Here is a 26,622-nt window from a genome sequence, read left to right as displayed (position 1 = left end):
GCAAATGGAAAACTACCATTCGAATGGATCGAAGAATAACAAAATTGGCAAAGACTCAGCCAGTGATCAGTTCCAGCATGGTCAAAGAACACCTAAAGTTACCTGGGAGTACTATTACTATAAGAAGATGGCTATGTGAAGCCAAGCTATCAGCAAGAAGTCCCATTGTTCAAAAAAGACATGTTCTGAAGAGGTTACAGTTCGCCAAAGAACACATTGATTGGCCTAAAGAGAAATGGTGCAATATTTTGTGAACTGATAGAAAGCAAGATTGACCTTTTTTGGTCTAATTTAAGTACATAAGAATACTTAGGTCATGTTGCCTTATGCCGAAGAGGAAATACCCTTGGAATGGGTGTTTCAACGACCCCAGACACACCAGTAAGCAAGTAGCATCTTGGTTCCAGACCAACAAGATTGACGTTATGGAGTGGCCAGCCCGATCCCCAGACCCTAAAAATGCTGTTTCTGAGGCAAAACCAAGAAATGCAGAGGAATTGTGGCATGTAGTACAATTGTCACAGATGTGAAGCAGTTCTTAGAAAGCATGGTTATATAACTAAATATTAGTTCAGAGATGCACAAGAAAGATTAAACTTCAAGCATTTTTGTTTAAATGGTAAATTCATCACTTTGTAAAGATGAAAGATGACACTGCTATTTTTTTAAAGAGGTCCTATTATGCTTTTTCAAATATTTTTTTTCATGCAGTGTGTCATGTAGTTGTATGTGAACATAAACTATCTGCACTATCTGTGACGCTGACAAAGCACGATAAATGGAGTTTTTGTCTATTAAAAAAAGAATCGGCTCACATTTGCCTAAACGAGTCGTTAGCAAATCTAGTTTTACTCTGTTACGAATCCACGTCACTCCGTAACATATTTGCATAATGTCGGCCCACGTTCTACGTCGCGAACAACTTGCCCGCCCACATGCTACGTCACGAACAACTTGCCCGCCATCTTACAATTAACGTTACCACACTCTTGTTAATGTGACCGAGCATTCATGCCAGGTTCTCTTAAACACTTTGTAATATATAAAAACAATAAAAACGCGAGCAAACGGAGGCATTTTTAACTGTTTATTCTCCACCATTCACCAAAACTGAACTTAAAACTCGCGAAGTGTCAAGGCGCATGCGCACTTCGTGTGTGTGGAGGCATTTTGTCCCTCGAGGTTTGTGGTATTAACGGTGGAACAGCACTGCAGTTATTTGTTTGGACAAGAGAAGGAGAGATTGTTGTGGATCATTTTCTTTCGAAGATTTCTTAACCGGATTATCTTTGACTGGACATACAAGAATAATACATATTATATGGACTCCACTCACTCGCACACATACCGTTTATTATATATAGTTTGTAAATATTGTTTATATCTTCGTTTGGTTGTGGTGCACCTTTTTCGTTTACTCTATTTAGTCTTGTATAATACACGTTTGCTTTATCTAATTGTTTGTGTTTGTCCTTTTTGCTCACCGGCCTTTTAACACAACACAGACAAAAAGATAAAAGACCTCTCGATTTTGTAGCCACAGTTTTTATAAAATTAGCTGGTCGTTACACGGTAAAACCGACGCCATCTTTTCTATGTATTGACGGGTCTCCAGAGCCGTCGTTCAGTTATGGTTATGGGCGTTTTTTTTTTTTTTTTTCGACACACGCTGTAGCGGTAGACCAGTCATAAACCACCGCGCCATCTGATCAATCAAAGCAGTGAGGGCTCACGGAAAGGATGGGTTTAGACAGACTGAATCTTCGAACTGCTTCACACGGGTCGTTTACGAATCATTTAGAAATGGGATAAAATGAAATCTATTTTTAGAGAAGACTAAAGTGTTTTTTGACCTTGCATACATGTGAACCTGTTTTAAGAGACTCATTAAGCAATATTAGCAACCTTAAAATGGCATAATTGGACCTCTTTAACAGACTAATATTTGTTTTTCTTTACTTTCTGTAAACTAATAATCCACTTGGCACATTTTTCTTCATGTTGTGATTTAGAATAGAACGTGCAGGGTGTCCAATGCATTTGTGTGATTAAAAATTAAATTATTATATGGATATGGAGCTTTACTCACTTTTTTCAAAATATTATTTTGAACACAACTGTACTTAATTATTATTTGTTATTTATCAGCAATGACATCCCAGCAATGACATTACAAAAACTTGCCTGAGTAGGTGTTCCTTTTGCCACCATAACATTGTTGCACTTTGATGTGTTGGAAGCAGTGATGTCACTGCTTTGACACTTTTTTATCACAATCAGCATTAACTCACTCAATCATCAACGATACCGCTTTATTCTGTATTCAGAGAGCCAATCCATTGCAGGGCACACATCCATACACTCACAATGGGTAATTTGGGAATGCCAATTAGCCTAATCTGCAGGTCTTTGGACTGTGGAAGGAAACCGGAGTACACGGAGGAAATCCACCAAGCTCGGGGAGAACATGCAAAGTCCATGCACACAGAGACGGGGAATCAAGCCTGGCAATCGAACTTGGATCCTGGAGGTGCAAGGTTACAGTGCTAACCACAACACCACCATGCCATCCCCAGCATTAACCTTTTCCTCAATTTGTGCTTCAGTAGCTCTTCTGTTGGATCAGACTACACGGCCCAGCCTTCACTCCTCATGTGCTCTGATCCTGTTGTCTAACCATCACAATTTGGCCCTATTCACAGTAGCTACATTTTCAATATCTCGTTACAGTGGCGGCTGAAAGTAGATGGGATATATTAGGAAGCAAGTGAACCTTTTGTTTTTTTTCTAAAGCTGATGTGTTCTGCTGAAGCAGAAAAATAGGATTTGAAAGACTGACAAGGGCCAGATCGTGATGGCTAGAAGACAGGATCAGAGCAACTCCAAAATTGCAGCTCTTGTGGGATGTTCTCAGGCTGCAGTGGTCAGGACCTGCCAAAAGTAATCCAAGGAAGGAAAACCGGTTAACTTTCGACAGGGTCATAGGCGCACTGGAGTCACTGATGCACATGGGGAACAAACGCTGCCTAGGGAATCCCAATCCAATAGAAGAGCTACTGTAGATCAAATTGAGGAAAAGGTTAATGCTGGTTGTGATAATGTTATGGCTGATTGGTATAGATGAACCTTATAGAATTTCATGGTTTTCTGGCCAGGCTCTGATGCAGCAAAGCAGGCCTAAATCATGTTTCCTCCACAATACTTGACGGTTGGGATAATGATTTCATGATGATATGCAGTGCCCTTTTTACGCCAGAGATACTGTAGTGCTGGATGTTTTTTATTTCTTATTTCATTATTTCATATTTCGTCTTATCAGCGTGCTCTTTTGCAAACTTAAAGTGTAAAATGTTCCTTTTAGTAAGCAGCGGTTTTCTTCGTGCTTTTTTAAATGTTTTACATACTGTAGACTCATGAACATACAGTAGATATTATCCAGTTCCAATGATGCATTAAAATCTTTGGCTGCCACTGGGTGTTGTTTCTTTACCTCATTGATGAGTTTTTGTTGTACTCTTCAGGTCAGTTTGACTGAGTTTCCACTTTTTGGTAGAGTAGCCACAGTCCCAAAGTGTCTCCATGTTTTTTTATTTAATATTATAAAGATACACAAATTACTTACATGTTCTCCCGCGCCTGGTAGGTTTTCTCCCACAGTCCAAAGTCACGCAGATTAGTCTAAGTGATGATCCGAAATTGCCCGTAGTGTATGTGCCCTGTGATAAAATGGCACACTGTCTAAGATGTACCCCACCTTGTGGCCAAAGGTTCTTGGAATAGGCACCAGCACAAAAGTTTGCTATGGTTTTTAATATGTAATAAGGTCACAGATGCAAATGTGCATGGCTTAAGCGAAGTACACAATGTAAACCTTCAGGTCTGTCTAGATGTAGATTGGGTCATTCGGGGAATTTGCAAAGCCACACCTAATACACATAAAGCATTTTTATAAAAAAACAAACAAAAGAAAAAACAAAAAACTCTTTAAAACTGCTGCACTTCATGTTGTTAGTTTTAAGAAACGCGGTAATTTGTGTAGCTCAGTGTTTATGCATAATGCTACACGAAGTTATTAGTCTATTCCATTAATAAAAATGGAAATATGAAAAAAACTTCCTTATGCCAATTTAAAGCATGCTTCAGACATGTGGCATTTTTAGAGAATTTCGATGCCGTACAAATTTTTTTTTACTGTCACACAGTAATGTATAAAATGATTCCGACTCAAAATTTTTGTAGTAAATTTAGCTTTAATTATGAAAAGCAGGAAAACAAAACTTTACACCAAACCTTTTTAGTCAGAGCTCCCAACAGTATACATCGTCCCGTCCCTTCATAGACAAAAAATGAACAATATAATAAACAAGCTTGGGAAATTCTATTTAACATTTAAAAAACATTATTTGCAAAAAATCTGTGTAACCAATTCTACACAACAGCCTAAACAAAAAAGGTATTTCTATAATGTTTAAATTAATATAATCATAACACAACATTGTGGGAATATACACTCACGTAAAGGATTATTAGGAACACCTGTTCAATTTCTCATCAATGCAATTATCTAATCAACCAATCACATGGCAGTTGCTTCAATGCATTTAGGGGTGTGGTCCTAATCAAGACAATCTCCTGAACTCCAAACTTAATGTCAGAATGGGAAAGAAAAGTGATTTAAGCGATTTTAAGTGTGGCATGGTTGTTGGTGCCAGACGGGCCGGTCTGAGTATTTCACAATCTGCTCAGTTACTGGGATTTTCACGCACAACCATTTCTAGGGTTTACAAAGAATGGTGTGAAAAGGGAAAAACATCCAGTATGCGGCAGTCCTGTGGGCGAAAATGCCTTGTTGATGCTAGAGGTCAGAGGAGAATGGGCCGACTGATTCAAGCTGATAGAAGAGCAACTTTGACTGAAATAACCACTCGTTACAACCGAGGTATGCAGCAAAGCATTTGTGAAGCCACAACACGCACAAGCTTGAGGCGGATGAGCTACAACAGCAGAAGACCCCACCGGGTACCACTCATCTCCACTACAAATAGGAAAAAGAAGATACAATTTGCATGAGCTCACCAAAATTGGACAGCTGAAGACTGGACCAATGTTGCCTGGTCTGATGAGTCTCGATTTCTGTTGAGACATTCAAATGGTAGAGTCAGAATTTGGCGTAAACAGAATGAGAACATGGATCCATCATGCCTTGTTACCACTGTGCAGGCTGGTGGTGGTGGTGTAATGATGTGGAGGATGTTTTCTTGGCACACTTTAGGCCCCTTAGTGCCAATTGGGCATTGTTTAAATGCCACGGGCTACCTGAGCATTGTTTCTGACCATGTCCATCCCTTTATGACCACCATGTACCCATCCTCTGATGGCTACTTCCAGCAGGATAATGCACCATGTCACAAAGCTTAAATCATTTCAAATTGGTTTCTTGAACATGAAAATGAGTTCAATGTACTAAAATGGCCCCCACAGTCACCAGATCTCAACCCAATAGAGCATCTTTGGGATGTGGTGGAACGGTAGCTTCGTGCCCTGGATGTGCATCCCACAAATCTCCATTAACGCAAGACGCTATCCTATCAATATGGGCCAACATTTCTAAAGAATGCTTTCAGCACCTTGTTGAATCAATGCCACGTAGAATTAAGGCAGTTTTAAAGGTGAAAGGGGGTCAAACACCGTATTAGTATGGTTTTCCTAATAATCCTTTAGGTGAGTGAAGATTGCCTTAATACAATGGATGTGCAAGTCAAACTGGGACATTTGATTGTGCAGAATAACAGAATGCAGTTAAGAGTAAAAATTAGCTTTATTTCTCTATATAATCCCCAGCTTTACTTATTTGTTATCCCAGCGTTTCACTAGAGATAGAATACCATCACAGTAGACAGTTTTCCCAGTACAACAGAGCCATGATTATTGCTGAAACGCTGGCCTCCCAAGAATTCCTGTATTGGCCATTTCCTTTAATATCCCTATCTCACATACGCGGTTTCGCACGGTGGCCATAAGTACAGTTCATCATGATTCACAGCGAGTTTTTGGCGCTGTGAGTATGTTTCCATCTTTCAGCGCAAAAAATTAATCGTTTCTTTTTTTTGCCGGCCCTCGCGGAAGCTTACAGAACTTCGCGGAACGTCGGCGGGCAATCACGGCGACTCAACGTTGAGATAGGGGTATAACAGAATGGTCACATTCTGTTTTTGCAGCATAATTCACAACCTCAATCTGCTCATCGCAGCACTTGCGCATTACAAGAACTGGGCTTAAAGTTCTAGCCACATTCCGCTACAGTCCTGACCTCGCTCTGAGTCAATATTTCATGTATGGGCAGTTAAAGGGGTTCCTGGAAGGCCGGCATTTCAGGAGTGATGCAGGCAGTCAAATCATGGCTCCGGCATTCTAAGTAAACTTTTTACCATGATGGTATTCAGGCACTAATGAAACGTTGGGATAAGTGCTATAGTGTAGAGCAGGTGATTATTTAAAGAAATAAAGGAAGTTCTTCCTCTCATGACTGTGTTTTGTTATTCTGCACAATCAAAAGTCCAGGTTGGCCAGAACGTCCTACCTATTTTACCTTGACTACAAAAAAATAATAAAAAAGTGAAGAAGTAAAATGTTTTAAAATCTAATTAAATGTATCTACAAATCCTAATTTAAGATTACAATAAACCAAATATATTATTATTAAACCTATTTCTCAACTTAGTTTAATAACTTTTCTCTTTCCAATGTCAGAAATTAAGAAAGAACTTTAATAATCTTACATTTGATTTAGTATTGTCTTATAATAAATTGGACTAGATGTCATCTTGTTTTAGGGTAGAGGTTGAAAGTGAAATTAAATGCCAATATTAAACTATCATTTCTATAATAAGATATGAATTAAAAATAAAACCCTTCATATTTGTAATGTGAAATGAAATCCATCTGTAGTGTGACCATTTGGTTACTGCAGCAATTTGGCAACAACTACATTGCATATTTTATTTATTGAATAACAGGCCATCCATTTGATCCATTTATGGATATGTTGAACGGTAGGGATCATCCAAGGAACAAGTCACTTACAGTACAGCTGATGAAAAGTTCATTAGATGACTTCCGCCACCCTGACGACTTGAAATTTTGTGAAATAAAACCTAAAGCTTTTACAAAGCCCTGATACTGGAGACTCCTTCCTTTAAATAAACGATTCCTTACAGAAAATGTTACCAGATCAAAAGTATCTTTTTAAATAAAATTGTTTATTATTAGTCGTTGTGAATGGGGTGTAAACATAGAAACACAGTGTGTATTTAGAAAATTAAATCAACACACGAGAATTGTTTTTTTTTTAAATATGATAAATGAAGTGTGAAGCAAGGCTGTAAATTTATGGAAAGGATTTTGAGGGAGACAGATTTCTAGATCTTTAAGTAAAGTAAAGATGCAACACAGGATACCAAGCATGTTGCAGAACAGGAAGGTTAGGAAATGATGACATTCGATATGTTTTGGAAAAAAAAAGTCTATAATAAAACAATGACTTTCAAATGCATGCTGCTAATGATATATAAATATCATACACCAAATCTATCAGTTTATGTTTTTTTTAAATCAACGTAAACACTTTTATAACCTTAAACATAACCACTCATAATCCACTCTTTACACTCTACATAATAGAGTGAACAAAAAAAATTCTAAACCATAAGTTCTTACACATTATCCTCAGATCTCAGTGACTTGTAAATTAATCAAGGTCTTTATTCAAGGCAAAATCAATGCCTCATCATGTCATCATATTTAAAGCTACAATTTTAGATGAATATCAGGATTTGTCCTTCAAGATCCAATCAGGAGTATCCACAAACCAGCACCAGAACTTCAGTACACGTTTGTGCTTAATATATCCAGAAATAAAATAATATATAAAGTAAAAAATGTATACACACACTTCAGGAAAAGAAAAACTTGTATAACTATTTTCATATGAAATTTAATGTAATATTTAATATATTGATATACATGATATAATATTAATATTATACTAATAAGATGATATTAATACTATATTAATATAATGTACATCACAGTATTTTTCTTTTCCTTAAGTGTGTATAAATTCATTTGGCTTATGTAACTATATTTTTTCCCTTCTGGTTATACACCCTATTCGGGTGTAAAATGAAACAGCAACAAATGATCGGGTCTATTAAGCCAGAGACATGATACAAAAACTAAGAAAGAAATTTCAGTTGGATAGTTATATAGTAATAAAACAAATGATAGAGCGCTGTTTAAAAAAAAAAATTTAAGTAGAAATGAGTTTGTATTTTTTTTTTCCTTGTCCAAATTCCTTTAAATTCTTTAATCATAATCAATCTAACCAAGTGACCAGTGAAATGTAAGAAATATAATATTAAAAATGTGATATGTCTAAATTAAAAGTGAAATTATACCGATCCCGCTACAGATCACCCTGAGCATTATTTTATCTCTTGGACTAGAGTATTATTTAATACACTAAATTCTCAAATCCCAAATATAGAGCACACGTGTTGCTGTTCTCTGTACCACAATCATTCATAAAAATAAAAACTGGCCTGCCAGTTCCACAGATTCCTGACTGGAGTTTTAAACTCCAAAACCTCACATTCAATTTCAGTCAAGTCTATCCATTTTGATCTGCATGTCCTATTTCTTCCGCAGAGACTCCAGGTAGCCGATGAATCTGCGCAGGTTAACCTTGACGTTGTCCAAGACGCAGAGCTGATCCGGGCTGTACTTTCCTCTGCCTTCTTTCCGCATCTGTTGCACAAATATCACAACAAATTATTGTGTGTGTGTGTTTGGGCGCTTGAGCACTTTCAGATGTCTTTTAGATTACGCGTGAACAAGATCCTAATGGAATCTGTAAGATAAGCCGAAATGATCTTATTAAATGATGAAGATTTATTTATGATGAAATTAAAGAAAAGAAGTACTGTATATATCACGGCTAATGTAAAAAAAAAAATAAGTGTCCTCTTTTTATTTTGCAGAGATTTTATTTTCGCGTCATTGTTGCATGGATGGCGCAGTAACTATGACAACTTGTTTCTCATATTTTAGCGGTTATATTACCCAACCGCCACATCAGGGCTTCGCAAAGTCCGGACGGCAGGTCAATCTGGTCAACCCAGGCCATCTCAAACTGGGAATACAATGTAACAAAGTGCATTTTCCCTATTTCGAAATAGAAACATGTTACACTCATTAATAAATTGAAACCTGAGATTAATTCTAAACATAATCGATTCGTGGCAACGTTGACAGATGCACGTGTACGAGAGACGTTTCAATATTAGCTAACTGCTAACAGGTCTTCACGTTCTGTCCTGTTGGCGCAGAAAAGCAAGACTTCAGCATCTTCTGTCAGCGTACTTTACGACCCATGTGTGTCAGGATGCCACGATTCAAATATGCAAAGAGACGGTCAGTGTCTTCGTCTAGTGACCACACCTTTTTTGCCAGCTGATTGAAGTCAGACTGTACTAGGCTGCTGTGTGTTTTGACTGTCTCTGGGGCTGTTCCGCATCTTTTGTGTGCTCAATTGTGTCATTTTAAATCGAGACGTGCAACTAATGCGCTCACTATAGAGAGCCGCGTCGTCTCGGTGCGTGTTTTCTCTGTCCGTCCATGCCGCAGCGACACAAAAAAAATCCCAACTTTTCAAAACGCCGCAAGTGCACTGCAGGTCATTCACTCATGGTTACTTAGCAACAGCAGACACCATGGGAGCGCAATCTCGCGAATGCTCTGGAGAGAAGAAGAAAGTGACGCAGCTGGCATTTTATACACTTTCTTAGACGTGACATGAGGACGGCCCATTAGGACATGACACAACTTTCGCTTTAAAATCATTTCAGCACTTTGTCTTCTTGTGTTGTGCTTTGCGGTCAGTTTGTTTAGTCGGTTTATTTAGTCATTAAAACAAGTGCAATTTGCTCATTTTTCTCTTGTTGACATTTCTTCTGAAACACCTACAAACTTTGTAATGTTAAAGATTGGAGCTGTTTAGGTTCACAAGCATGAAAGTATTTTGTCTCAGACCGCCTTAAACGTGAATCTATGTTGCTAAGCAATTTTAATAAAAGTAATCTGATCTGATATCACCCACATGAGGATGAGTTCTGTGTTAAGTCCAGATCAGCGGTTCTTCCTATTGTCATCTCATGGAGCTTTTCCTTGCCATCGTTGTCATCAACGTGCTCACCTGGGACGAAACTAATAATTGTAATTTGTAGATACTCTCGCACTCTTTTCAGAATCCTATAAAAATCCTATAAAGATGCTTTGTGACGACAACCACTGTTAAAAATCAGACATTTAAATAATAGGTTTGGGAACGCCTGCTCTATTTCACCATGTCAGGGCAAAGGTGCTCCTCAAATTAGTCCTTCCGTCCAGGAAGAAAACGCATTCTACGTAAGGTATGAAATATATAATTTAACGCGATGATACAAAAGTGAAATTCTGTTTTGAAAAGTGCTTGCAGTGTTGCAAGAAACTGAAAGCGCTGCTAAAAAAATAATATTTGCAAATTAATGCAAAATATGTAAAAACCATGGAAAACGACTGTAAACTGATGATCTTAGGTGAACTCTCCTCTGATTAAAACGTGCTCTTTGCTGCTTTGCATCCTGTCTTCGCAGAATCTCTTCCTGTGTCAACTCAAATATTACAATGAGCTCAGTGATGGGATTTACTACACTTTTTTGGAAACATACATAATTTGTACATAAAAAAAATTATCTGCTTTTCGAACGTATTTATTTTGATATGTTCTACAAATTGGTTTTAACAAAAAACAAATTGTATAAACATTCAGCTGTTAAAATTATTCTACAGTACATTTATTCTGATCAGAGGCCAAACACACGTGTGTGTGTGTGTGTGTGTCTATACCTTGGCAGTAAACACAGGCTGCAGGGATCTCAGGGCGGCGAGCAGGTTGATGTTTTGCGCGGCTCGCTCCGCCTCTTCGCCGTCTGCAAAAACGTCAAACAGAGCATCCAGCGCCTCTCCGCACGCCACCAGGTTCACGTCTTTAGACGCTACGCTCAGCAGCGCATTTCCTATCAGCTGCACAGACGAGATGAGATAACCAGAATCCTCGACCTGAAGCTTTATTACTGATCGTAGATTAAAGTCACAGACAATAAGCAGAGATGTTTACCTGGAGAGTCTCAGCAGATCCCTTGTCTTTAGCTAGTGTGCTTCCTGTGATCCCCAGAATAGCCAGAGCGTTCACCCTCACACTCACCACGTCACACTGCATTGCTGCTTCGCACATGCTCATTAACTGCTGAGGGCTCATACACTGCTCGGAAAGATCACACAAGGACACAAAGATCTTTGGCATTCGTTCTAAAGCAGCGTTATCTACAGTACAATAACAGGATGAAAAGGGCACCTGAAAGTATAGAAACACTGTTAAGTTGTCATAGAGAGAGACAATATACTGTACATTAGCCTTTTCAAAATGAGGTAAATATATAGATAGAATGAAAAATACTTTCTGAAGCTTATTCCAGACATCCAGTAGCAAAAGAGATGGTAACACAAAGGAAGGTTTGTGGATGTGATTGCACACAGTATATCTTACATACTGTAGAGTGAGGGTAAATTCAGGATAAAGTCCTGAATATTCGTTCCACTTAAATCATTCAGATCCATCTAAATAATTTTTCATTACATAAAGATTATACAAATAAGTAAATACAAAATGCAGTTTTTAAATTATGATTTTATTTATTAAGGGTTTAAAAAAAAAATCTGTCTAAACCTGCTTGGCCTGATGTGAACAAGTAATTGACCTTAAAGAGGCTCCTTCATGCTTAGTGTGTATGAAACTCTCCAATGTGGCCAAAGTTCCTTCACAGTGATGTGCAAGACTTATTGACTATTACTGCAAGCACTTGATAGAAGTTGTTGCCGCCAAAGGTGGCACAACCAGTTATTAGGTTTAGGGTGCAATAACTTTTTCCAGATAAGGCCAAACAGGTGTGGACGGCTTTTTGGTTTTAATGTATTAAAAAAATCATTTAAAAACTGCAATTTGTATTTACTCGGGTTATCTTTGCGTAATCTTATAATCTTTTACGATCAGAATCATTTAAGTGTGACAAAAAAAATAAAATAAAAAATCATAATAATAAATCTGTACTAGCCTGTCCCCCTAATGTGACCTCATATAAGAAGATCCCCTCCACCGACATGGTACCCAGTACAGGGGTGTGGCTCAACAGTAGCTCATTTACATAGACACTGAAATGGCATGCTTAGAGAAGGAGTGAAACAGAGACAATATTGGGTATAAACAAAATGGTCAAAAAAAGGTGTGCATTTGTGATTAGTGTAAAAAAAAAGAAAAAGAAAAAAAAAAGACAATTATCTGATGAGCATAAGAAAGTTTCCTGTGTGCACCAGATAATTACATTATTATTATTATTATTCTTTTTTAACTCATGTCTCTTTATTTTCCTACATCAAAGTGACACACACACTTCCTAACGTTTGTATTTTTTAACTAACTTAAAATTTTTAAAGGTTTTGCAGTATTTAGTTAACAGAAATTACAAGGCAAATTGACAGAGAGAACACACATACTATCCGTGCACTGAGCTCTGTGGAGATGTGAAATGAAATATAAACAGTGATTAGTTGTTACACGTGAGCTGCCATTCCAGGGCTGGGACTTGAGCCTTTAGTATACCCTGAAGCATTTTTTAGACTTGACGTGTGAATGTGAATTGTTTACATTCTCGCACGAGTACAACCTTACGTATGTCTTAGAAGATTTAAAGGCAGAGTCACTAGCAGGCATCTCGGAGCACAAACACCTCCGTCCGTCAGGTTTCCACAGCAAAACTCTTTGTTTATTTTAAAATATTAAATGTAAAATATCTCCAAATCACATTTCTGTAACTTAACGTAAACTTGTGTAGCTCTCAAGTTATTTCTTGTTTTTAATCTTTATTACATTTATACATAAGATAAAAACATAAAAAGTAAAAAAATGTTTTCATACTAATCCCCTTACATTTTGAAAACACAATTATTAAAATCTATTTATTTCACCAATGTTATCTCCTGACTCTCTAGGTCATCGTGTCAGGGTAAAGGTGGAATTCACTTCTAAATTCCTTATTCTGGAATTTTACTTTCATGTCAGTTTTCATGGACTGACTACAAGACGCAGGACAGCCATCTCGCCTTGAATTGATTTCTATAGGGTTTGGGGACATGACTTCTAAAGTAATTTCTGAAACCTATTTGCATTATAATATATTGCATTATGCACAATAAATCTGACAATTTATATAGGCCTATATATTTTTTAATTAACAAAATTTGCCTTTTATTTTTACACTGCACAAGAAGACTGTGCTTTTTAAACACTGTTTGGTGTACCCTATAGATTTTTGGCTGCAGATCATGAAAATAACACCCAAATTTTCCTATCACCTACCGTTTTTTTTTTTTTTTTAAATAAAAATGTTCTGTTTTGTTTTTCCTTCTTTTTATGTCAATTCATTTTGTTTCTGGGATAACCCTATAAACAATGTTTTTGCACCCCGGGCGTGCCCAGGTACAGAATGAGGGCAGGCTGGCTTGCAGTTCATTGGTAGCTCGCACTCCGGTGTTGTCTGGCCTTGCCTACTTGTATGCTACTTATTGTGATAATGTAGGCTTATAGTGTGCACATATTTCAAAATTTAGCACTGTCTCAGTAGCTATGCAGCAAGTAAGCTAGAGCCCATAGACCTTTTACAGGACTTTGGTCAGTACGTTTCATTATTGTTGCCGCGATACATTTTGCTACACTTGCGTAAGAGAGTAGACATTTACGCCTCACAGAGGCTCAAGGACTGCTCTAATAAGGAAAGCATATCAAGTGTAATTTCAAAAGCAAAAGCTGAATTGCTGGGTTTAAGATTGCAGGAATTGTTTTTTCAGTTACCAGGTATGAAATCTTTTGCTGCGACCAACTTCTTTGCACAGGTAGACTACCTCATCGTGTGTGTTTTGCGACCATGACCCTGAAGAGTAATGTCTCTTGACTGATTCAGTTTCAAGCCTTAAAGACGTTTTTACTTCACAATGGCAATGTTTATTCTTCAATACCTGTTGCCTGTGCTGCACACATGAAAGGAACCTACGAGAACATGGAGATGCTGCTGAAGCACATCCAGCATAGCAAGTACAAGTGGAATATCAGTGGAGATCAGTGGAAATTTGTTGCTTTATTACTGGAAAGATTACCAAAGAGTTAAATTATTCCAGAAAGATCTGGCCACTCCGCAAGAAGTTAGGTCTAGGACAGAAAAATATGGTGCATGAACCACTTTTAGACCCTGAAAATATATTTTTGCCATTTCTTGACATCAAACTGGCACTTTTTGTGAAAGCAATGAACAGGGAAGGTGCAGGTTTTTTTTTTTTTTTTTATTAATTAAAGAGTTCCCAAGAATGGTTGATGCCAAGATCAAAAGCAGCATTTTTGTTTGGTCCTCAGATCGAACATATGAGTGACAATCAGTTCGAAGATCTGATGGTTGGGCCAGGACAGATTGCTTGGAAGGCCTTCAGAGATGTTGTTGACAGTTTCCTTGGCAATCACAGAGCGCCAAACTACACTGAGCTGGTAGACATTCTTCTTAAACCATGTTAAACAATGAAGTGCAACATGTTACTCAAGATTGATTTCCTCCACTCACACTTGTTTTTATTTGTTTAGCCCTTTTAGGACAGCAAACTATAAGTTTTATTTTAATTTAGAATTATATTATGTTTATTATTTATTTATGAACACTATTAGTGATTTTTTTTTGATGGGCCGTTAAAGTTACTTTGTTAAAAAATAAAAATAAATGATAAGCCGAAAAAAAGAAAAAGAAGAAAAAAAAATTTGTGTTCTGACCTGGGGGAGATTTTTGGAGGCCATTATTTGGAGCAGTGAACGCATGGCGCTGGTTACGGCCTCAAGGAACTCCTCATCCTTCAAAACTTCTGCAGTAACAAACAACAGCAATGCAAAACTGAGGAATTACAAGTTTTTCTCATAAAATGACGTGACATTACTCTCATCACCGAAAAGGTCCTATAAAAGGAATCCCTGTTTAATTTCTCTCATATGCAGATTTGTCAATAATTTATATCATAAAAACGATTAAAACAATGTATTTCTATTTAAACAGCAATATTTGATATCTCAAACAATAGCATTGTCTCTCCCTCTCTCTCTCTCTCACCTGCTGAGCTAAAGATCAAAGACGAGAGGTGCTGAGCGACAGCCTGCAGTCCTGCAGCTCCACCCAAACACTCCAGATCCATCACAGCCAGCATGTTATGGAGACAGGTCAGAGCCCGACACTGCACCCGCTGCATTCTGGGAATGAACACCTTTTATTAAACACAATTTCCTCAACAAAAAAAACCGGAATGAACTGAAGCTCAACTTTACAGTTAGTTATTCTGACCCATAAAGCTACAAAAACACAAAGTCTCTTTAAGTAACTAATTTATTCAGAAATGCTATAATGAACAATTAATTTAAAAGATTCACTTCTTAACGAGGCATTTCCATGCCGAATCCCTGCAGCAAATATCCAAAGCAGCGTGGCTGGGAAACTCTGCCTTCTTCAGGACCTGAAGAAAGAGTGAGAGATGAAACATAACACAGTCTGATGGATAATTAATACCCCTATTTCACCTGTGCGGTTTGACTCACGATGAGATGTGGAGTTAGGCACCGTGAGTCGCCGCGAAAACATTCCGCGAAATTATGTAAGGACCGCAAGCTTCCGCGAGGGCTGACAAAAAAATTAAACATGTTTAATTTTTCGCACGGAAAGATGGAAACGTACTCACAGCGCCAAAAACTCGCGGTGAATCATAATAAACCGTACTAACGGCCACCGCGCGAAATCGCATAGATGAGATAGGGGTATAAATTCACTAAACAACAACCTTCCTGGTTCGTCAATGGGATTTTTAAAACAAACATTTGTCACATGCTCTTAGAGTGACAGCTTAAAATCTTTTGAAGGAATTATGAAGGAAATAAAAAAAAAATTTAGGAAAAAAATACAAACCCTAAAGAAATTCATATATTATGTTCTACTTTTTATATATTATAAGGCAAACAAAATGAGAAGCTATTCAGTTGGTAGAAAAATAGTGGCACGCTATAACCCAAGGTAGTGTTTGTGTGTGTCTGTGGTAGCTGATGATCTGAGGTGGCTGAGCTGCATTACTGAAAAACTCTGCACTCTGGTAAAGAGGCACCAAAAAGGCGATTTCATCTTCAAGTTCAAGTCATACAGACACAAGTACGTCGTCAGCTGTATCAACTGATTTTTATTAATTGGACACCTTCAACTAAGATCTCCATCATTTCAGCATAAAGCTATACAAGTAGATAATGTACTAATGACAAATTTAACAGGACTGGCTTAATAGTTAGATAACCAGCCTACTTTCTATTGCTTAAACAAATCTATGTACGATGGGTGTTCAGGTCAAACCAGGACTTGTGATAAAATGTCCATGCGGTTGACTTTTCCTTTCACAGAAGACGGTACAGTGATGAGACCCTTAGTCGCAGTAAAACAGAACGTTTTAAAAGGCCACGTGCGTCCATAAATGACGATCCCGGGTCGAGATGGGTCGGAGCCCACTGCAGTTGTTCATGTAAACATTCAAAGAGTGGAACGCTTGATCCTTGAAAATTGACGGATAACTTGTCGCCAGCTTGTGATGAAAAAGAGACGCGTCTGTCTGTGTGAACTCTACACACACTTACTCACCAACACCACTTGCACGTTAAAGGAACTTGGCTGGGAATTATTGCCACACCCACTGTACAGTTCTGACGTGATTATCTAATTGTCTTGTTTAAACAAAGTTATTGCTTAAGGTTGGCTTGTTTAAAAACATGATTGACTTTTAATTAATGACATGACAGAACTTAAAAGAAATCTTTTGTAGTTGACAGTGTGTGTGTGTGTGTGTGTGTGTGTGTGTGTGTGTGTGTGAGAGAGAGAGACCTGCTGTGGTATGCTGTGGTTCAGTAGTGTTGTGTGTAACTCTGCAGAAAGGCAGAGAGGAGAGAAGAGACTGGAGTTTCCGTCTGCCACACCGTCCGCGCACATCTCACTCTCGTCACTGCTCGACATCTCCTCCCACTCGTCATCGGAGGGTTCTACACACACACACACACACACACACACACAGTTTGACTTCAGTCACTTCATATAATTCGCTGCTTGTCTCACACATTACTCCAGACACATCATCACTTATCAGCCATTAGCTCATACATACATGTGCCATCCTCATCCACACATTATCTATTTTCTCTCTCTTTCTAACATATACACACACAAACACACACACACACTTACTTACCATCTGAGCAACACATGTTGACAATGATCTCCAGCGACGTTTGCTGTGCTGTCAGAAGTGCTACGGCTTCCCTTAGCTCTGGTTTGTCCCTCTGAATTCACACACACACACACACACACACACACACACACGTACTGTTTAATTCTCTGATCATTTTTCTGTAATTAAATAAAACATTTTATTTCCTCACCGGCAAAAAGGCTGTGTAATCTTTTTCCATCTTTTTCCCGTTCCTCTTTCCTCTGTTCATCTTCATCTCTCCCTCATCCATCCCCTCGTCTTCCTCCACACCGGCCCCAGCCTGCTGCTGCTCCTCCATTCTGGCTGACTCCAGATCAGTCGTGCCGGTGCGACTCGACTCTCTGTGCCACAGGTCTGGGATCAGCGATCCAGCATCCAGACTGAGACAGTGTGCCAGGGTCTTCACCACGGCAGAGAGCGCCTCCGCCTGACGGGAGGAGGAGGAGAGACTGCTCTTCAGGTTCCACACGGTTCCTGGAAGAACGGAGGAGAAGTCCATCGAGCTTGATACACAACTTAAAAGATCAGTTGCTCAAAATACATGACGTGATAATTGAGAAATAAACAAAAAAGATGATCTTGATAGATTTTGAAATGGTGATAGCACCACCTGTAGGATTATAGAGGAACTGCAGCATTTTACCTCCTTAAATGCAAACAGCGTAAACATTAAAAATATATATTTAAAATAGATTTGACCTCAAATAATTAAATGGCTTAATTTTTTTTAAAAGATGATTAAAATAGTTACTTAGTTAAGCAATTTGTATAACACGACAAATCCCACCTAAATAAATGCTTTTTTTCCTATATTATTCTAAAAAGGAATGTAAATTAACTTTTAATAAACAAAATGCTAATTAATGCAAATTAAATAGGAACTAAAACATTCTTTAATGCGTGTGTGTGTGTGGGGGCAAGAGTGTGTCTGTGCATCTCTGTGTGCGTGTGTAAGAGAGTGTGTGTGAGAATGTGCGTCAAAGTGTGTGTGTGTGTAAGAGAGAGTGTGAGAGAATGTGTGTAAAAGTGTGTGTGTGTGTGTGTAAGAGAGAGTGTAAGTGTGTGGGAGAGTGTATAAGAGAGAGAGAGTGTGCGTATGCGTGTGAGAGAGTGTGCGTGTGTATGTGAAAGAGTGTGCGTGTGTGAGAAAGTGTGCGTCTGTGAGAGAGTGTGTGCATGCGTTTCTGTGTGCGTGTTCAAGAGTGTGTGTGAGAATATGTGTGAGAGAGAGTGTCTGTGAAAGTGTGTGTGTGTAAGTGTGTGAGTGTGTGTGAGAGAGAATGAGTGTGAGAGAGTGTGAGAGAATGTGAGTGTGTAAGAGAATGTGAGAGTGTGAGTGTGTGAGAGTGTGAGAGTGTGTGTGTCTGCGTGTGTATACCTGCAGCCAGAGTGCGTAGGAGAACGTGTTCCAAACTGGAGTGTGTGGAGAGCAACACATTCTCTAACGCGGCCAAAACAGCGCTGTTCACACTTCCTGCCAGGTCGGAGTTATCCTCGGTCACTGTGTGCAAGCAATTTGCTGTTAAGACACACACACACACACACACACACACACACACACACACACACACCAACAACAGAGCAATGATTACTACAAAACCAACAAATCATCCCATATGTATTAAATACTAAAACTGATTTTACTGATTGAGTTTTGTTAAATAAAGAATAAAACACTGTGTCCTGCTACTCTTGGAAAAAAAAATCAACAACAGGATGCAGTAATGAAGTGAAGTTACTGTTACCATGGCAACGCTGATTATATTTATTTCTAAGCAGCAGCAATAAAGCTTATGATTATGAAGTTTCTTTCCTTAAATAACAAAACAAAATCTTAGTTTTTATCTTTTCCCCGTAGTTTTTATCTTTTTGCTGGTGGTGGTAATGTGTACAGATCGCTCAACACAGATCGTACACACACGCTGAAGTGCTAATTAATTTTAACGTTAAATCTCATACTGCAAAACATAAACACAGTTTTGGTCCTGATTCCCAGAGCAAAAATCTTTTTTTTTTTTTTTTGCATGAAAATAAAAAATAAAATAAAATAAAAATAAATCATTAAAAAATCAATTTTAAATAAATCATTTTACACTTTCAATTTTCTAAATAAAAAGCTTTTATTTAAACACTGGACATCCTAAACAATGTTTCTATTTAAAGTTCCTTGCATCAAATGCTCTGTAGGTTTTTTGAGCAAATAAACAAAAAACAAAATTAGATCAGCCTCTCTTTTTTCTGATCTGAAACACCACCCATGAGGTTTTGATCCGCTGCACAACATTCACATAACGTTCGTTAAATAGGTTTTACTACTGACATTGGACACTTCCAAATGAAACTAAAACTAGCATCTTAAATCAGGTATAAATGTGTGTGTGTGTGTGTGTGTGTGTGTGTGTGTGTGTGTGTGCGTGTGTATGTTACCTGCTGATAAAGCGAGCTGGACGTTGTGTGGATGTTTGGTGATGCACGGCAACAAAACATCCAGAAGTCTCGCTCTATTAAATACAGCCACTGCTGTACTGCTGCTCTCACTACCGTGATCCGTGAACAAACACACACACACATAAATAAATAAAGAGAGAGAGAGAGAGAGAGAGAGAATTAGCTAATAAATATAACAAATTGACCCAGCCTTCGATTTTTCTCCTTTAGAGATGAGAATCAACATTTAGAGCTTTAGAATGAATTATTTATAATAACATAATAGACAGTTAAAGATGCAGGTTCGAGTGTGTACCAGAGATTCCAGAGCAAATTCACAGCTTCATTGGCTACGTCCTCAACTGTGGGTTTCTGCTCCTTCTTCATAGGGCTGGAACTCGCCTGCATCCCCACACAGCACTATACACACAAACACACGAGCAGACAAATGCAAGATTAAAATAGTAATTATAATAATTATTAAACCCTTAAAACATCAGAGGTCCCCAACCACCGGAATCAGGCCAGGAATGATTTGGTATGGAAACTCCAAAACACTTTTGTAAGTCGTTCTGGTAAGAGCATCTGCCAAATGTGGTGTTCTAAGGAAGGTGAATGTTTCTTATAGAGAATCATTCCTGCTGACACGGATTCATCCCTACGAGCCTATTAGTACGAAACGGAAACATCCCCAACCGCTGGCCGAGAAAAAGTCGACCATCAGCTGGAAAATTAATCAACGCTTACAGGTTTTCTGGGATTTTCAAGGGCCAGAACTATTGGAACATTCAGTAAAAACATTCAACAATCAACAGTGCTTGTTACAGTGAGACACTTATAGAAGAGCTGAAGCTTAAACCTCATGTTAAACGCAGAGGACGGCTATCCAAGGACGATTCATTTCCTCTCCCCTTAACACACACTAGAAGCTCTTTCTCACCTCATTGAGCAGAGCGGTGAGAGGAGTCAGGACGTCCTGCCTCACCATGTCCTCACACACCTCGGCTCCTCCGCACGCACTCAGGTTCCTGTAACACACCAACATTCCTGAAGTCAGGAACACCAGCCAGAATGTGTGTGAACATACTACAAACACAACTCCAATTATTGTGACCCGGCGAGATGGAAATAAAATCACAGAGTAACATCTGTTAAACACGGCACTATGTAGACGTATTCCTGTCGAAACAGAGCTTTAGATACAATTTATTTCACATTAATAAAAAAATAAAACAATAAGAGACGCCACATGTTTAAAGCTGAAGAACCAGGACAAGATGAAAGATCAGTAATGTGAGATGAAGGGAAAAACAGGTTAATATTAAAAAGGTCAACAACAAAAAACACACACCACCTGTTCCCCTCTTCAGTTTGGGGTGAAAAAAAAGCAGAAGGCAGAATCTGATGTTCTGCAGTTCCAACACCAAATAGTTTTTAAGTCCGAGTAACCCTGCCGCTGAGAGCATTTAAATTTACAAGAGTTTTGCTTTTGTGTAAATTGTGTAAAAGTTTTGGCGTACCTAAGCGCTCCAGTTGCGGCCTCTCTGACCGCCAGGCTGCTGTCCAGAAGAAGCGGGCCTAACCTTCTTACTGCGTCTCTCTGCTGGAAGCTCGGGATCGTCTGAGTCTGCTGAACCACACGCGAAATACTCGCACAAGCATACTCGCGGTCGTCTGCACTCGGACTCTGCAACTGAGATACACAGACAGAGACGGAAGGTGAGGGACGGGGAGAGACACACAGACATTATGTGCATATGTGCTCTATTTGACTTTAATATGTTATTTACAACACATACTAAAAAATAAATTTATACAGGTTTTATTTTCCTTCTGTCACTGGCAACGATTCACTCCTTCATTTATCCTCTGTACCGGTTATTCTGTACAGGAGGTGTACCCGGACAGGGTGCCAATACATTGCAGGGCGTCAGCGTGCACGCACACACACACAGTATGGACTATCTGGATGTCTAAGCCACAAGTCCACCATGCTGTCTGACCATAATTTATTTTATTTTAAATTGCTATAGTTTTTTTTTTTTTTTACTTTTTCATCTCTCTAATTATTATTATTATTATATATAATTATATGTAATTATTATATATTAGGTACTATTTAAATTTGATTAAAATGAAACTGTATAAGGCTATCAGCATTCTATAAAAAGTTTTATAAAAGCATAAAAGTAAAAAAATTAAATTTTATTTATTGCATTTTTTTCTTTTAATTAAAGGCAGACAGAAACGTCACCTTAGTTCTACCTGTTAACCGGCTAGCTTTGATTTGACACCTAATCCAAACTAACCCAGTCATTAAAACTTATATAAATTAATATTTATTTCATTTTAACCCCTCAATTAACTTTAGATTTAACACTCTTTTTGAAAAAAATTAACAACCCTACGCCATCTTCCCACCCACTTTCCGACACGTCCCGCCCTCCTGCGCCACGATTGGCGAACAACAGAGTTTGATTGACAGAACGCTTGAAACCGTCTACACCGACCAATCACTGAGCAGACACGAGCTCCTAACAGCCAATCAGAATGAGGGAATCTGGATGCGGGTAGAAGAAAAATATACCTTTTCCAGTAACTCTGCATGCGGAGACTCGACCTCATCTTCGTTATCATCTTCAGCGGGGCGTTTCACAGCTTTTACCGGGGGTTGATCCGAAGCAACCGGCGCGCGTCTGAACCTTGCGTTCTTCGACTTTCCCATCGCGCTACGTTAAAAAAATATACACACAACTGAACACACAGATCCTACAGCAAACGAACACACACTGCCATGTGGAAGCTGTTCGGCGCTACCGCAAATCGACCGGAAAGCGAAACAAAGTGTCGTGCACGCCTGCTGTCGCAAAGTTTGTGTCACGGTTCCTTTGCCGACATCTCCTGGCTAGACTGTGGAATTGCTTGTTCCACGCACCTTTGGCGCCATCTCCTGGCTGGATTGTGGAATTGCTTGTAATCAGTGGCACCTTTGGCCCCATCTCCTGACTAAATTGTAGAATTGCTTGTATCACGCACCTTTGGCGCCATCTCCTGGCTAGATTGTAGATTTGCTTGTATTACGCACCTTTGGCTCCATCTACTGGCTAGATTGTGGAATTACTTTTGTCACGCACCTTTGGCTCCATCTACTGGCTAGATTGTGGAATTACTTGTGTCACACATGTTTGGCGCCATCTGCTGGCTAGATTGTAGAATTGCTTGTAACACGCACCTTTGGTGCCATCTCCTGGCTATATTTTAGAATTGCATCTATAAGTATTATAAGCTTTCTGAGGTTTAAAAATATTTATTTAAAAAAATTAAATAAAAATCTTTTGACACACCGTTCTTGTAAAATTTCTACCTAATTTCTCAAATGACTTGTTTCCACTTATGTTGCATTAGCGCCACCTTGTGGTCTTGATCTTCCTTATCTTCATTTTAGTTTAAATCCTCTTTTTTATTAAATAATTTCTTTTTTGTCCTCTTTCGTCAATTATGCAAACTTCATTTATGCAAATGAGAGGATGCAAACTTCACACTGAGGCAACAATCCAACCCTTGTCCCTGGAGGTGTAAGTCCACAATGCTGACCACTAAGCCAGCATACCACCTAAATCCCTTAATAATATTAATAATACTAATAATAATTATTTCCCATGGTGAATGTCTTATTAAAAAGTACATTTCTGTGTTAATTTTCCATGTGATCACATGCGGATCACATAATAGACACAAGTCTAATGGAATTCCACCAAGCTGTTACTGTTGGGCCCTTGAGGAAGGCCCTTAATCATCGCTCCGTGTTCTGACCCTAACTTCCTAACAAGCTGGGATATATGAGGAAAAGAAATTCATAGATCTGTAAAGTAAATATAAAAAATAATTCTTCTTTCTCTTACAATCAGGTGGTCAGAGGTTCAAGCTGTTGGACCCTTGAGCAAGGCCCTTAACCCTGTCTACTCCAGGAGTGATGTATGTGTCTTGTCATTAAAATTGATTGACAACTATACATTTACAAACTTTACATTTCTTACGTTTTTAAATGTGCTACCAGAATCTTTTCCCCGTAGAGCTGCTCTGTGACAGCGTCCACTGTTAAATGCACAATATAAATATACATCATACAGAGTACTGGCTGTAACTGGATCATCTGATCCCTGACCCATTTCACCCCTCCTTCGCTGAGTGCAGAGATTTTTCTTTTTTTCTCGGCTCCAGCGCGTGCCGGACCTCTGCAACCGTCCCGGGAGAGAAACTGAGAGCCACAAACTTCACCACAAAAATGCATTTCAAAATCAGCTGCACACCACACACAGCGGCAAGGACGCGCAGGGAGGCTGAAACGAGTGTGAGGCCAAGCTGGAGACTGCAGATGAAATCAGGCAGGATTTCAACATGACACGCGACTAAATGACACCAAATGCTTAAGTGGGGTGGCTTAAAGAAGCAGGGTCAATCTGTAACACATGCACAAGGATCTGTGTGTGTGTGTGTGTGTGCAGAAGTTGACATCACATCTGATGTTCCTTTAATATGGAAAATGTGAGACACAATAAAAAAGGCAAAGCTAATAATAATAATAATAATAATAATAATAATACACATCCACTTGTTGAACCCTTTACACTGGACTACTACAGATTATTGCATTTTGGGGTAGATATGTCTAAAAGCACACACACACACACACAATTTTTTTTAGTTCTGTAAGCTTCAATTTCATAGCTCAAATTAATAAAACTATTATAATAGTTCTATGAAATATAAACAATGTCTAGGTCTCTGATTGAGTCTAATGTTAACTCCTTTGGACTTAAAGCTAATTTTTTCCCCCCAAGTTTTGTAACTTCCATCAGTGAACTGACCCTTTAATAGATTTGCTCAAGCTTCAGGTTTAATACAAACTCGTGCAGCTCCCGTCAGCTTGAGGGACGAAATTCAAAGAAATTAAGGTTAATATTTTTATTTTTCTATTTCAAGTTGCTGCTTTTAATCTTCTGTAATTACAGCTACAAGTAATTAATCAATTCATTCATTTATCTTCTATACCACTTATCCTGTAGACAGGGTCACAGGAGGCCGGAGCCGATCCCAGGAGGCTTTTCACACACACACACACACACACACACACACACACACACACACACACACACACACACAAAAAAAAAAAAGTGAATTATGGTATGAGATATCTAAACAACACACCTAAATCTAAAGGTTTTTTGTTGTCTGTAATCGTGGTCTGCACTGTATGTTTGTTTGTTCCCCATAAGGAAAAAGAACATCTTACAATTTTACCATCAGTATTACAAAGCCCCTAAAGGGACATACTGTAAAAAAATCCTAGAAATACATGTTTGTATGTTGTTGAGCTATACAGTACATGTCTCTCCTGAGCTGCCAGTGATCCAGACCCCCTCCGCCCCCTGGACCTGTCTGACTCGTCCTGGTGTCCTGCTTCTGGTTGGAGATCTCGTCGCATGGACACCCAAAAGTTCAGGACTGGAGTTTCCTACAGTCTACCTGAGTCTCCAATAACGAACTGGAATCCATATTAACTTAAACACATCTCCTGTCATTCTAAACCTCCAGTCTCACACAGTATGACTGCAGATCAATCCCTGCTCTCTGTTCACACAGATGTGGATTGGTTCCCTGTTGAGTCCGGTTCCTCTCAAGGTTTCGTCCTATTACCATCTCGGGTAGTTTTTCCTCGCCACTGTCACCCTCGGCTTGCTCACCAGGGACTATCTGACCATTTTGATTCATACACATTCGCATTCCATACGAACTTAAATAATTCTTTTGATTGTGTAAAGCTGCTTTGCGACAATGCCAATTGTTTAAAGCGCTATACAAATAAAATTGAATTGAATTGAATATTAATCATTTAATATTCCCTACAATTTTGTACATTTTGATTTTTTATCTATACATTTTTTATAGGTTAAAAATAAATATAATACATAACAATCTCAGAAGATTTATGTATGTGATTAGTGCCACCTCCAGGGTCGGGGTTCGATTCTCGCCTCGGGTCTGTCTGCATGGAGTTTACATATTCTCCTCCGGGTTTTCTTCGGGTTTCCTCAAAGTTTCCTCCATCAGCCCAAAGTCATACAGAGTAGGCTAATTGCTGTTCCCAAACTCCCTGTAGTGTGTGAATGAGTGTGTGGTGTGTGTGTGGTGTGTGCATGTGTATCTTGTGACCGGAGTTAACAAATCCTACAATATGAGTCACCATGGCACGATACAATCTGATACTGTGTGATATGATACCGTACGGTGTGATCTGTAAATTATGATATGATAACATGTGAAACCCTGAAAAGCAACCCTTTGACTTCTTGTTATTGTGCATTTAAAGTTCTCACAACACAATGATTAAAGCTTTTAATATGTTCCGTTGCATCACCCAGTGTTGATTCATAATCATATGAATCTCACACAAAGGTTAAATGGTTAAATTTAGCCTTAATGATTTTTTAGGAACTGAATCATATGATTTCTCTTCTCCGTAGCGTTTCAGTGGTGATCACATGATCACAGGCCACTAGATGGGAGCATCGACCCACGCTAGAGGGATCTGAGTCTTCACTCTTCCCTGTTGGAAATTCCACAGTAATCCATATTCTTTCAGAGCAACGAACCCCACATGCCGATGCACAGACTTCAGTCCAGTCCCATCGATTCCTCAGCTGCACCTGAACCGCCTGCTGT

At 38.7% G+C, this 26,622-nt stretch overlaps 1 protein-coding gene across 1 annotated transcript; it reads right to left on the bottom strand.

Moving 5' to 3' along the window:
* Positions 1–7,274: 7,274 nt before the first annotated feature.
* On the bottom strand, positions 7,275–22,706 carry heatr3 (HEAT repeat containing 3). The gene is made up of 15 exons (XM_053491336.1): positions 22,487–22,706; positions 21,420–21,592; positions 20,840–20,927; positions 20,216–20,319; positions 19,900–20,009; positions 18,851–18,991; positions 17,642–17,946; positions 17,452–17,542; positions 17,091–17,245; positions 15,608–15,690; positions 15,294–15,430; positions 14,963–15,051; positions 11,216–11,359; positions 10,945–11,121; positions 7,275–8,805 (listed from the first exon to the last, which is right to left on the bottom strand). The coding sequence occupies exons 1-15, from the start codon at positions 22,622–22,624 to the stop codon at positions 8,692–8,694; spliced, it is 2,049 nt and encodes a 682-aa protein (XP_053347311.1). The 5' UTR covers positions 22,625–22,706; the 3' UTR covers positions 7,275–8,691.
* Positions 22,707–26,622: the final 3,916 nt, after the last annotated feature.

The sequence above is a fragment of the Clarias gariepinus genome, chromosome 3 (assembly GCF_024256425.1).
Source record: "Clarias gariepinus isolate MV-2021 ecotype Netherlands chromosome 3, CGAR_prim_01v2, whole genome shotgun sequence".
Taxonomy (NCBI): Eukaryota; Metazoa; Chordata; class Actinopteri; order Siluriformes; family Clariidae; genus Clarias; species Clarias gariepinus.
The sequence above is the reverse complement of the archived record's forward strand: the minus strand, read 5'-3'. Positions and strand labels throughout refer to the sequence as shown.